General features: G+C 43.4%; 1 protein-coding gene across 6 annotated transcripts in view; it reads left to right on the top strand.

Moving 5' to 3' along the window:
- The window catches only part of KCNQ2 (potassium voltage-gated channel subfamily Q member 2), a 171,963-nt gene that overhangs the window by 143,531 nt on the left and 14,290 nt on the right, over positions 1–14,142 (top strand). For 3 of the 6 annotated variants that reach the window (XM_058175679.1, XM_058175678.1, XM_058175676.1), the window contains 3 exons: positions 3,097–3,320; positions 6,980–7,091; positions 10,112–10,243. In XM_058175679.1, coding sequence (XP_058031662.1) covers positions 3,097–3,320; positions 6,980–7,091; positions 10,112–10,243 — 468 coding nt within the window. Of the gene's footprint in view, positions 1–3,096; positions 3,321–6,979; positions 7,092–10,111; positions 10,244–12,536; positions 12,624–14,142 lie in introns of all 6 variants that reach the window. The other 3 variants (XM_058175675.1, XM_058175674.1, XM_058175680.1) reach the window with 2 other exon arrangements.

Below are 14,142 nucleotides of genomic sequence, written 5' to 3'. Positions count from 1 at the left end.
CCTCTCAGATCTCCGGAAGTGAGGATCCTCCCACTGTGAATTCTCTTCAGCTGGATCTGCTGTCAGTAATTCTAGCATGTGGCTGGCTTCCTGCTCACATGCTGTAGGAGTGAGGTTTATCAGGTTTGTTTGTTCATACCTGGAATCCGCTCCGGGCATGGGGCCAGGGCCGGGGGCTGGAGGCACGACAGGCCGTTCATCTTCATTATCAGACTCGGAGTCTGATAACAGGCCCGGGTGTAGACGGGAGGGGCCGGCTGAGGAGAGGAGGGAGGACGAGGCACAACAGTATGTGTGTCAGGCTTGTGAATCTCCTGATTAACATTCTGTCCTTTAGTTTCCAAGCCCCTTTTTCCTACAAATGGCTTTCATTTCCAAGATGGTTGGCTTTATCATCTTTTGTCAGGGTTCCGACGGATGCCCTAATTAGAGCCAAGCTTCAAAAGAAATCGGGTTATTTATTAGGAGCTTCATGTTGGCACTTTCCAAGTGAAGCCAACTTTGACCCCACGTAATTTACAACCCAGGCATGACCCTTTTTCCCTCCCTTGCCCCAGGGTGTGTCATCAGTCACATTCGCCAACGGAGCAATTTTGTAGGTTGTAGAGATCACTCCCCTCAGGCTGCTGTAGGTAACCCTGGAAGACAGCCTTGAGAGAGATATGTCTGGAATATGTCTATGCCTCAGCGCAGCCCATTTTTGGCTGGGAAAGTGCTGCGGGAGGCATCCGTCCCATCTCCCCCCACCCCGTTCCCCCACTGGCCCGTGGAGAACTACAATGCTGATCTGGCCCTCGAAGAAATTCAGTTTGACACCCCTGCTCTATATTATAGATTTTTCTATAATCTTTTTTTGTGGAGTAGATACTCCACAAGGTATCGGTAGGAAAGCAAACCGGCATTTAGAACTGGTGAAAAATATAATTGGTTTGTGTTTGTAAAGATCAAGGTATCTGGTAAAGGTCTTCAAACAGAGCAAGCACGTTTGAATCAAGCAAGTGGAAAACCTGCATTTCTGAATGTCCGATGAATGTCTCCATCTCATCTACAGTAGAGAAATATACATATTGTGGGGTGAGGAAGCCAGTAAGCAACGGAAATCGTCTTATGTTTCTCCATTGTATACAGTTGGAATAACCTCCAGGAGATGCTATATGACCAGGTAGTGTAGTACTGTACAGATACTGTAGTCCTCGACTTACAACAGTTCATTTAGAGACTGTTTGGAGCAGTGGTGGGTTGCTACCAGTTCTCCCCAGTTCAGGAAAGCTGGTAGCGGAAATGTTGATGTGTGCGTGAACTGGTTTGCTCTGACTGTCAGCTGGGACCTCCCGCCCACCCCTGTGCTATAACCTACCTTTATTCCTTCATTTTTAGCTCAGCTGAAAGGCGCAGCAGAGTGGATTGCCATGCCTCAGCTGTTCAGTCACTCAATGCGCTTGCGCGCAGCAAGCAAAGCGCGTGCGCAAAGCGAACCGGTGGCAACACCGGTTAGAACCTACCACTGGTTCGGAGTTACAACAGCACTGGAAAAAAGTGATTATGACTGTTTTTCACAATTGCGACCGTTGTACTATCCCAATGGTCACGAGCTCAAAATTCAGACGCTTGGCAACGGGCTCATATTTACGATGGTCGCAACACCCCATGGTCATGCGATCCCCTCTTGCGACCTTCTGACAGCAATGTCAATGGGGAAGCCGGATTTACTTAACAACGATGTTACTACCTTAACAACTGCAATGGTTTCTTTAACAACTGCGGCCCCTTAGGTCGTAGGACGGGGCCCAACCCGCTTAACAAATGTCTCCCCTAGCAACATAAAGTTTGGGCTCGATGGCGGTCGTAAGTCGAGGACTACCTGTATGTTGAGAATTAGGTGATGAGTAGAACGATGGCATGAGGTAACAATCTGTCCTTGTGCCTCAAAGGTGCTTTTCAAAACACAACTGGACTTTCTTAGTTTTTCTTAGTTTTTTTTCTCCCCCCTTGAACACGTTTCTCATCCAAGAAGCATCTTCGGTTCTGTGAAACGTTTGGAAGAAAAAAAACTAAGGAAGTCCTGTTGACTTTTTGAAAAAAGGAGCTTTGGGACAACCATGACCTGGATGACTGAGGACCTCTGTAGACATTAGTCTTTATGTGTCTAGTTGCCTTGGCATACAATGGGTGGTATTCCTAGGGTGGTATTCAATTACCTTCCCTATTGGTTCACAAGTCTAAGCGCACGCGCGTGCTCGCTTCACTCGCATGCGTCCCATCCATGTATGCGCCCGGCCTTCCATACATGTGCTTTGCTGGCGCACATGCCATCCACACATGTGCCTGGCCTCAAAAACGTGTCTAAATAGGATGGCATAGAGCCGGGGCAAATGGGCAGGCCCATCCACAATTTCTGCTACCAGTTCTGGCGAACTGGTCTCCAAACCGGCTGAATGCCAGTTCTGCCTATAGCGCCGTTCCAAGAGAAGGAGTTGAAACAGTTCACGTCCAAGATGGTGAGGGGTCTGCAGATATGTTCTTAGTCCTCCTTGTCAGCTCTGCTCACAGGAGCCGGGTTCTAGAGTGGAAGGTAGGCAAGAAATTACTCTTGACAGGTGTATCTTGGAGAGCTAAAATCAGAAATCAGGGGCCAGGTTTCGACAGTTGGGCCATTCCCCTTGCACGGAGCTGCTCGGACCCAATGTTTCGTATCTAAACCTTCATGCCCGTCGTTGCATCTGCACTCTACATATTGCATCTGACCAGATCACCTTCTGTTTTCCCATTCATTCATCCCCTCAGTTCTTTCTTTCCTTCCTTCCTTCCTTCTTTCCTTAATGGGTGCCCCCGCCCTCCCCTTGCCCCATCTCCATTCATCGACCACGGAAAAACTTTCCCGAGACGCCTTTTCAAGTCAGCGATGACCCAAAAGCCACATCTCGCCACGGCCTCTGCTTCTACTGCTGCTGCTTTTGAAAGACTTGTTGAATTTTTGAATGGCTAAAAGGGAGCCCCTTCCCCCCTCACTGTGGTGGTTTTGGAAGTGACCCCCCCGCCCCGCTTGTCTCTCCCCTTTTTTTCTCTTGTCTCGTTTTGATTTGTCTCCGTGTCCAGTCAGAAGGTCAGCTTGAAAGATCGTGTCTTCTCCAGCCCTCGAGGTGCAAGCACGAAAAGTAAAAGTTCTCCTCAGGGGTCAGGCGTCCGAAGATCCCCCAGTGCAGACCAGAGCGTGGAAGATAGCCCAAGTAAAGTCCCCAAGAGCTGGAGTTTTGGAGACCAGACTCGGGCCCGGCAAGCTTTCCGTATCAAAGGAGCCGCGTCCCGTCAGAATTCAGAAGGTGAGGCGGAAGGTGTTCTGACCTAGGCTTTCTTAAAAAGCAGGAAGTAGAGTCTTGGTCCTGGCAAAACCTCTTTTATTTACACGACTGTGAATTCCTTTCATTCACAGTCAGCAAGGCCTGCCCAAACAGTTTTTCAAAGGAATATTTATCAACACAGACCTTATCTCGCTCAGAAGGCTGCCAGGTAACTAATTTCCAAATGCAGTACAAGGCAAAACTTGGCACAGAGTCTCTCAGAGTCACGTAATGAACAAATTGTTTCCTTATGGGAGGGGCCAATTACCTCCAAGGTGTGGCTTTACTCCCGAGTCGACCCTGCTTTCTGAGTTGTTCTTGTCTTCTGGCAGCTCTGCACATGCGCACACTGGGAACGGGCTCCAGCTGTTCCTCTGCCTCACTGCTGTCTAGCTCCCTCTCTGCCTCCAACGCAGAGCCCTTGTCCGAGCTTTCCCCAGCCACCAGGACTGGCCCATATTCTTCCCCAACCTCCTCACTGTCCGACTGATGCCAGCTGCTGGCCGCCGACGGGCCGCAACAGAAGGATGGTCCATGCAAGACTTGGTCTGTGTTTGTCTTGAGAGGTTTTGGCAGGAGAAAGGAGACAGTAGCAAAATTCAGATAGTCCAATAGACAATTGGGCTGAAAATTTCCATTGCTAAGCAAGGTACAGGTAGTCCTCAACTTATAACAGTTCCTTTAGCGACCATTCGACGTTATAACGTCACTGGAAAAAAAGTGACTGATGACCATTTTTCACCATTGCAGCATCTCCAGGGTCACATTGATTTTATTATTATTATTATTATTATTTATTAGATTTTTATACCGCCCTTCTCCCGAAGGACTCAGGGCGGTGTACAGCCAGAAATAAAAACAGTAACAAATACAATTTAAAATAAACAGTTAAAAAACTTATTATAAAATTGGGCAAAAATTTAAAACATATTAAAATTTTAAAACCCATTAAAATACATCCAAAAAATTAAAATTTAGAATTTAAAATTTAAGCCAACCCTGCGCGAGTAAATAAATACGTCTTCAGCTCGCGGCGGATGCTTCACAACTGACTCACATTTATGACAGTTGGAGTGTCCCGGAATCAGGTGATCCTCCTTTCGCGACCTTCTGACAAATAAAGCCAATGGGGAGACCGGATTCACTTAACAACCGCAGTTACTAATTTAGGAACTGAAGTGGGCTCAGTTGTGGTCGTAAGTTGAGGACTACCAGTAAGCCGTGCCCCAGTTTGCGATCTTTTTTTGTCGCTAACGATCGTAATCCTTACTTATGGCGCCCTGGTGACACAGTGGTTAGAATGCAGTATTGCAGCCTAACTCTGCTCACAGCCTGGAGTTCAATTCTGACCGGCTCACGGTTGACTCAGTCAGTAAAATGAGGGCCCAGATTGTTGGAAGCAAGATGGTGATATTGTGAACTGCCCAGAGAATGCTGTTAAGCAGGGGTCTCCAACCTTGGCAACTTGAAGCCTGGAGGACTTCAACGCCCAGAATTCCCCAGACAGCAAAGCTGTCTGGGGAATTCTGGGAGTTGAAGTCCTCCAGGCTTCAAGTTGCCAAGGTTGGAGACCCCTGCTGTAAAGCACTGTGAAGCGATATATAAGTCTAAATGCTATTACTATTACGATGTTTACAGTAATGTAGGGTCCGGTGATCTCTTTTTGTGACCTTTTGACAAGCAAAGGGTTAGGATTAGGGTTTAGGGTTAAAGGGCAGGGGTGAAATGCTCCCAGTTCGGCCTGGATCAGCTGATCCGGTAGTGAGTGTGGCGGATGGTTCGGAGAACTGGTAGCAAAAATCCTTTCCCCTCCCCCCCACATGCCCAGCTGAGCCACGTGATCATCAGAGTCTTTTTAAAAAAAACTTTTAAAAGCATTTTATAATGGCCGAAGAGGTTGTAAAAAAAATGCTTTTAAAAGGTAGTTAAAACAAGGCTCTGATGAGCCCAGCTGAGGTGCCTGATCGTCAGAGGCTTTTTAAAAAAAAAAAAAGTGTACGGTGTAGGCAAATAATGGGGGGGGTTTCATTTGAAGGAGAGAGAAAGGGAGAGAGAGAGAAAGAGAGAGAAAGAGAGAGAGAAGGAAGGAAGGAAAGAAGGAAGGAAGGAAGGAAGGAGAGAGAGAGAGGGAGGGGGGGAAGAAAAAGGAGAGGAAGGAAGGACTAAAAACCTGGCACTAGACGCAGCTTCAGAGGATAATCCAGAGCCGGAAGGGACCTGGAGGTCATCTATTCCAACCCTGCTCCAGCAGGACATTGTTAGTGAGTTTCTGTCTTTTGATCCCCCCAGTCACATAGCCATGCCCACCAAATTACATGACCCCCCCAAGCCACGCCCACAGAATTGGTAGCAAAAAAAAATTAGATTTCACCACTGGTTAAAAGGGAAGCCAGATTTGCTTAATAACCTTGTTACTAACTTAATAACTGCAGTGGTTGGAATGCAGTACTGCAGGCTGCTACTTCTGCTGCCTGCCAGCTGCCTGCAATTTGACAATTCGAATCTCACCACGCTCAACGTTGACTCGGCCTTCCCTCCTTCCGAGGTCATTAAAATGAGGACCCAGATGGTTGGGGGCAATAGGCTGACTCTGTAAACCGCTTAGAGAGGGCTGTAAAAGCACTGTGAAGCGGTATATAAGTCTAAGTGCTATCGCTATTGCTATTCGCTTAACAACTGGCAAGAAAGGTCGCACAATGGGACAAAACAAGCGAACGTCTTATTCAGCAACAGAAACTTTGGGCTCAGTTGGGGTTGTAAAATGAGGACTACCTGTAGCAAGCTGCAAAATACAATTTCCAATCAGGCAAACCCAGTTCCTCCACTTTCCTTTGCATCTTCTAACTCCTTACCTTTAACACATGTTTCTTTTCCCCCTGTCGCACAAAAAACCTAGCTATATCCTTTTGCCACTGTTTTAACTGGGCCATAAATTATCAAAGCAGGTATTGTCTGGAACAAAAACACTATTATAGTCAAGACATCCTTTTCCTATTCCTGATTTCGCAGGGCAACGTTAAGTGTGCTTTCGTTTCGCTCAGGATAATGCAACTCTCTTTAGTCCGTTCATTTTAATGTAGCATTTTTTTGCAGCCATAAACTGCACCTTTTAATTTCCTTTTAATCCTGGAAACCATCCAGAGGCCTCTGGAAAGCCACAAAATGGATCATTAAACACAGCAAGTAAAAACTTAAAATGCTTCTCCAGATGAACCATTCAGCAGAAAGTGCATAAATATATATATATTTTTTTATTTGCATTTATATCCCGCCCTTCTCCGAAGACTCAGGGCGGCTTACACTATGTCAAGCAATAGTCTTCATCCATTTGTATATTATATACAAAGTCAACTTATTGCCCCCCAACAATCTGGGTCCTCATTTTACCTACCTTATAAAGGATGGAAGGCTGAGTCAACCTTGGGCCTGGTGGGACTTGGACCTGCAGTAATTGCAAGCAGCTGCTGTTAATAACAGACTGCATTAGTCTGTTGAGCCACCAGAGGCCCAACATGTCCACCCCCATCTCCTTCATTGCCTGTTTTTCTTGCTAGTTTGTGTTTCTGTTCAATCTGCCCCAGCCTGAGGCTCTCCCTGTTGAATATCTGTCTTCTCATACTTTTCTTCCCACCTGTAATTAGAAGCAAGTCTCCCTGGAGAAGACATGCCTGATCCTGACAACAAGAGCTGCAACTGTGAATTTTTGACAGAAGACCTTACACCAGGCCTTAAAGCCAGCATCCGGGCAGTGTGGTAAGTTGTGTGTCCACATTTACGTAAAACCGTGACAGTAGTGGGTTTCAATTTAGTTTGCTACTGGTTCGCTCGTGCGCGCGCTCGCTTCTGCGCATGCTCAGAAGCATCTGGGCTGGTGGGCGGAGCCTCCTGCCACCGCCACTACTGGTTCATGTGATCCCGGGCGAACCAGTAGCAACCCACCACTGGGTGGTGCTTAAAAGGCCACTGCTATTAATCAGGATTTATAAGGGACTGTGTCGGCCTCAAATGAAGGAAAAATTTAAATCAATACAATCAGAATACAACTGGAAGGGACTTTTGAGGTCTTCTAGTCCAACCCCCTGCTCAAGCAGGAGACCCAATTCAGACAAATGGCTGTCCAGTTCTTCCTAAAAACCTCCAGTGATGAAGCACCCACAATTTCTTGAGGCAAGCTGTTACACTGGTTAATTGTTCTTACTTTTAGGAAATTCCTCCTTAATTCCAGGTTGCTTCTCTCCTTGATTAGTTTCCATCCGTTGTTTCTTGTCCTGCCCTCTGGTGCTTTGAAAAATAAATTGACGCCCTCCTCTTTGTGGCAACTCTCAAATATTGGAAGAATGCTATCATGTCTCCCCCAGTCCTTCTTTTCTCTAGACTAGCCAAACCCAAATCCTGAAACCATTCTTCAAATGTTTTAATCTCTGGTCCTTTAATTCAAAAGCTTCTTTGTGCTTTTTCCAAAGTCTCAATATTCTTTTTGTAATGTGGTGACCAAAATAGAATAGAATAGAATAGAATTTTATTGGCCAAGTGTGATTGGACACACAAGGAATTTGTCTTGGTGCAAATGCTCTCAGTGTACATAAAAGAAAAGATACCTTCATCAAGGTACAACATTTACAACACAATTGATGGTCAATATATCAATATAAATCGTAAGGATTGCCAGCAACAAGTTATAGTCATACAGTCATAAGTGGAAAGAGATTGGTGATGGGAACTATGAGAAGATTAATAGTAGTGCAGATTCAGTAAATAGTTTGACAGTGTTGAGGGAATTATTTGTTTAGCAGAGTGATGGCCTTCGGGAAAAAACTGTTCCTGTGTCTAGTTGTTCTGGTGTGCAGTGCTCTATAGCGTCGTTTTGAGGGTAGGAGTTGAAACAGTTTATGTCCAGGATGCGAGGGGTCTGTAAATATTTTCACGGCCCTCTTCTTGATTCGTGCAGTATACACGTCCTCAACGGAAGGCAGGTTGGTAGCAATTATTTTTTCTGCAGTTCTAACTATCCTCTGAAGTCTGTGTCTTTCTTGTTGGGTTGCAGAACCGAACCAGACAGTTATAGAGGTGCAAATGACAGACTCAATAATTCCTCTGTAGAACTGAATCAGCAGTTGATTCAGCAACTGAAGTACTGAACTGAAGCGGTTGATTCAGCAACTGAATCAAAACTGAGTGCAATATTCCAGGAGTGGCCTTACTAAGGCTTTATAAAGCTGCACCAATGCTTCACATGTTAGCACTGCTTTATAAAGCCTTAGAAAGAAATATAAGAGAGAGAATGGGCCATTTGGTGTACAGGTAGTTCTCGTATTACGACCACAATTGGGCCCAAAATTTCTCTTGTTAAGCGAGAGAGTTGTTAAGTGATTTTTGACTCATTTCACAACCTTGCTTGCCACAGTTGTTAAGTGAAACACTGCAGTTGTTGAATTAAAGTTGTAAAGTGAATCAGCATTCCTCATTGATTTTGCTTGTCAGAAGGTCAGAAAAGGTGATTATCTGACGCCAGGACGTTACAACTGTTCAGAAACACTTTTTCATAATTCACTTTTTTCAGTGCTATTGTAACTTCAGATGGTCACTAAATGAACGGTTGTAAGTCAAGGACTACCTGTATTCTTGGGTGTACTTCTTGCCTCGCAAGATTGACATTTAACATTTAACTTTAATTTAACTTTTATTAATTTAATTAAATTTAATTTAATGTTAAATTGACATTTAACAGCTTTTATCAGGTATTGATAAAGCCCACTGCAACTACATAGCAAAAAAAGCTCTAAGAGTTGTAAACCTAATTTTGCGTAGCTTCTTTTCCAAAAACACCACACTACTAACCAGAGCATATAAAACATTTGCTAGACCAATTCTAGAATACAGCTCACCTGTTTGGAACCCTCACCACATCTCTGACATCAATACAATTGAACGTGTCCAGAAATATTTTACAAGAAGAGTTCTCCATTCCTCTGAAAACAACAAAATACCTTATCCCACCAGACTTGAAATCCTAGGCTTAGAAAACTTGGAACTCCGTCGCCTTCGACAAGACCTAAGTTTAACTCACAGAATCATCTATTGTAATGTCCTTCCTGTCAAAGACTACTTCAGCTTTAATTGCAATAATACAAGGGCAACCAATAGATTTAAACTTAATGTCAACCGCTTTAATCTAGATTGCAGAAAATATGACTTCTGTAACAGAATCATCAGTGCTTGGAATACTTTACCTGACTCTGTGGTCTCTTCCCATAATCCTAAAAGCTTTAACCAAAAACTTTCTACTATTGACCTCACCCCATTCCTAAGAGGACCATAAGGGGCGTGCATAAGCGCACAAACGTGCCTACCGTTCCTGTCCTATTGTTTTTCTTTTCTTCTTCCTATATATATATATATGCTTATACCTCCTAACATTTACTCATATATATGTTTATATGCTATATAATCTTTTTGTATGATGTTGTGACAAAATAAATAAATAAATAAATAAATAAATAAATGATAGCCTTTAAACACTGTTTAAAGCAGTGTTTCTCAACCTTGGCAACTTGAAGACATGTGGACTTCAACTCCCAAAATTCCCCACCTGGCTGGGGAATTCTGGGTGTTGAAGTCCACATGCCTTCAAATTGCTCAAATTAAGAAACACTGGTTTAAACTAAGCAACAGATTTCCAGTCTCCCCTTGTGATACCATCCAGATACAGATGGACAGTTAGAAAGAATAAATCACTTCAGGTTTCTTCTTGTCACTCTGTTTTTCTGCTTTAGCATCATGCGGTTCCTGGTTTCCAAGCGAAAATTCAAGGAGAGCTTGCGGCCGTACGATGTGATGGACGTCATTGAACAGTATTCAGCAGGACATCTGGACATGCTTTCCCGGATCAAAAATCTTCAGTCCAGGCAAGTCTTCCCTTTTTCATCTTCTGATACACGTTATTACTCGTATTTGACCTTGGTAAGGTTTTGTATTCTGAAACAGGACGTTAAGATGATCAGTATATCAGAAAGAGTGAAAGTGGTTGTCTGAATGTGGACTGACCATCTTCTCTGGTCTCCATTGGGCTGTTCTTGAAAGTTACTATAGCTTTTGGGGTATATGCAGGAAATGAGAACTAAACTTCAGCACAAATGGAAATTATATTTGGCACATCATTTATATTTTTGTAAAACAAGAAAAAGCAAGAACATCAGCCTGGGTAAATTGGTCTCCTTACTGGACAATATACTGGGAAGTACAGATAGTCCTCGACTTACGACCATTAAGTGACTGTTCAAAGTTACAACGCCACTGGAAAAAGTGAGCTATGACGACCATTGCAGCATCCCCATGATTATGTGATCAAAAGTCAGGCAGTTGGCAACTGGTTCATTTTTATGACGGTGGCAGTGTCCCTGGGGTTACATGATCCCCTTTTGTGATCTTCCGACAAGCAAAGTCAATGGGGAAGTCAGGTTCACTTAATGACCGTGTTACTAACTTCACAACTGCAATGATTCACTTAAGAAGTGTGGCAAGAAAGGTCACAAATTGGGGCAGAGTGGGGAAACTGTCTCGCTTAGCAGCAGAAATTTGGGGGTGAATTGTGGTCGTAAGTCGAGAACTACCTGTAGTAGTTTTTGATTCTGGGGGAGTTCAAAGTTTTCACCTTGGTAGGGACATTTGTAAAAGAAGTCAAGATGAAGAGTGGGTGTTCAAAAACCTCGCCTTCTTATTTTACGTGTTTTGTATCAGCAGTGCACATAAAAAACACTGCCCAGAGCGACTTGCTCATCAGATGGGCAGATATATATATATATATATATATATATATATATATATATATATATATATATATATATATATATATATATATATATATATATATATATATATATATATATATTTTCTGAGGTTTCCTGTGTTGGTGGGGGCTTGGTTGTGCTGAGATTACCAAGCCCCAACCAAGCCCCCACCAACACAGGACACACCCCCATCCAATCAGAGCACAAAAACCCCATCCAATCAGAGCACAGCCAAGCTCCCACCCAATCAGTTCAAACCCCCACTAGCAGTTAAAAGGAAGAAACAGCTGCAATCACACATTGCTCCCAGAAGCACGAAGCTGAAGCCTGAAGATGACGAATGAGACTTCGTCGAAACGTCGCCAAGACACTTCCAATCTTACACGGGAGAAAACCCGAACAACCAAAGACCTATATACAAACACCCGCGAAAACCTCAGAAAACATATATATATATATATAATCTGAGGTTTCGCGGGTGTTTGTATGTAGGTCTTTGGTTATTTGGGTTTTCTCCCGTGTAAAATTGGAAGTGTCTTGGCGACGTTGACAAATCTCGTCATCTTCAGGCTGGTGTTTACAGCTTCGTGCTTCTATGAGCAAGAAGCTGTAAACACCAGCCTGAAGATGACGAATGAGACTTCGTCAAAACGTCACCAAAATACCCTCAACCTTACACGGGAAAAGACCCGAATACGCCAAGACTTGCACATATATATCTGTTTCAGTCGTGGATGATTCTTGGCGATTATCCTTGCAGTGATCTTGGCAAGGTTGTTCAGAAGTGGTTTGCCATGGCCTCTTTCTTAGGCCTAAGAGAACGTTCAACTTTTTAACCTACTTTTAATTTCAGCTGCTGATTCTACAACAGTGTATGGCATTTCCTTCTTCTCCCTTTTTTGCTATTTTTGCAAGCGGGTTTTGTCATTCCTGTCTCTTGTATATACGTATTGACTTTCTTCAAGCTTGTCTTTTTCTCAAACGGGTTGACGTACCTTCCCTTGATTGCAGCAATATGGAGTTTTCATTTTTCGAGGAGTGTGGGTTTTGTTGTTGTTGTTGTTGTTGTTGTTGTAATGGAATATTTTCATACATTTCCCAAACTCGTCTGTTCATACTTAGCCTGCTCATTGCTGAACAATGAATCCTTTCACGGGGGGTTCCTTTGGACCCTTCCCAAAGAAGGATTATTCCATTGTTGCTGAAAAATCCACCACTTTTTAACAACCATCCTAAATGATCAGAATGTTTGGATATTCGTGTTTCATTTTTTTAAAAAATTCTCTGAGCAGAGATAATCTCCCTCTTTCGTTTCACGATTTCAAAAGTTCCCAACTCAATTTTTTCTCCGACATGTTGCTTCATTGTGTGTTTTGCTGGTGTGTTTGTTTTTCTTATTTATTTTTGCCAGGATAGATATGATTGTGGGTCCCCCACCCTCTTCAACTCCCCGGCATAAGAAGTATTCAGCCAAAGGATCACCCCAATACTCGCCTAGGTTAGGATATAGGCAATTTTGTTCTGAGCTTCTCATGTGCTTCCTGCGGAATCTTATCATGCCATTTTCAGAGATGCTCTTGATCACATCCTGCTAATTTCATTGCCCCACGAATGGCTTGCTCTCTTGGATCTGCGTAAATTTTTATTTTTTATTTTTAGAGGCACTGAAGATGGGTCTTCACACCATGCAGCCTTAGACAATGCCAGGAGCACTTCTGCAATAATCTGATTTTTATTGTGTTGGAATCATTTTTTTTTTTTTATGCATGGAATGCGTTTAGCTGTTGTAGTGTCTATCACTATGAAATACAGCCTTGGGATCCATAAACGCTGTTCCTGCAGAGAGAGAGAGAGAGAGAACAATTGGGTCCCATTACAGGTAGTCCTTGAGCCAAAGGTAGTTTTTTCAAGAGGCAACTGGATTTTCTTTGTTTTTCCTTGAAGAGGTTTCGCTTCACATTTTCTTTTTCTTTTTTTTTCATAAAAAAGTTTTATTTTTACAATCATATCAAACAGCTCATCCAATGTACAGTTATATACAATTAGTCGGGCTTGCCCAGTCACCACCCCCCTTTTTAACACTCTTCCCTCTTCTACCTTCTTTTACTTTCCAGATCTTCCTCTCCTTCTCTTATCTACATCCTCTCCTCCCTCCACCCTCCACCTTCCTTCTCCCTCTTCTACCCCTCTTCCTTCCTCTTCTCCTCTTTCCTACCTCCTACTCTCCTCTTTTCTCCCTCCCCACCGTTCTAAAATGATAACTGGGCAGACCCGACCCTACATTAATTATATTTATACATCTTCAATAATCCCTGTACATTAACCATCACTCCATCTCTACCCTCAACCCCCCAATTCCCCTCCCCTTACCCCCCACCCCGACTTCCCAGAACAAAATGCAGGGTATCAAAACTAACAATCATAATCCAAAATAATTCCTAAATTATAATCTCTAGTCACTCCACACATAATCACACTCTCAATTCCCCTCTCCTTCAGAAATATATCTAATACAAAATATTTCCTAAATTTACTCATATGCTATTCGATATTTTTTTATCTGATACTTATTTTGAATATAATCAATCCACATTTTCCATTCTAAAATATATTTTTCTTGTGTATAGTCTTTCAAGTAAGCAGAAATTTTTGCCATTTCTGCCAGATTTGATACTTTGAGTGTCCATTCTTCAATTGTAGGTACCGTATATACTCGAGTATAAGCCGAGTTTTTCAGCACGTTTTTTGTGCTGAAAAACGTCCCCTCGGCTTATACTCGGGTCTATACGGCTTATACTCGAGTTTTGTTTTTTTTTAAGCCCCTCGGCATACTCGAGTATATCGGCTTATACTCGAGTTTTTTTTCTTTTTCACATTTTGCGGACGGTAGCGGAAGCCCTGCCGGTGCAGTGAGAGGGCGGGGCGGGGGAGCCGCCAGCCTTCTCACCTGAGGGAGGGAGGGTTTCCCCAACCGGTAGGTGCCTCATTTCCCACCCTCGGCTTATACTCGAGTCCCC

This window comes from Ahaetulla prasina, chromosome 3, assembly GCF_028640845.1.
Source record: "Ahaetulla prasina isolate Xishuangbanna chromosome 3, ASM2864084v1, whole genome shotgun sequence".
Taxonomy (NCBI): domain Eukaryota; kingdom Metazoa; phylum Chordata; class Lepidosauria; order Squamata; family Colubridae; genus Ahaetulla; species Ahaetulla prasina.
Note: the sequence above shows the minus strand (reverse complement) of the source record. Positions and strands in the feature narration are given on the sequence as shown.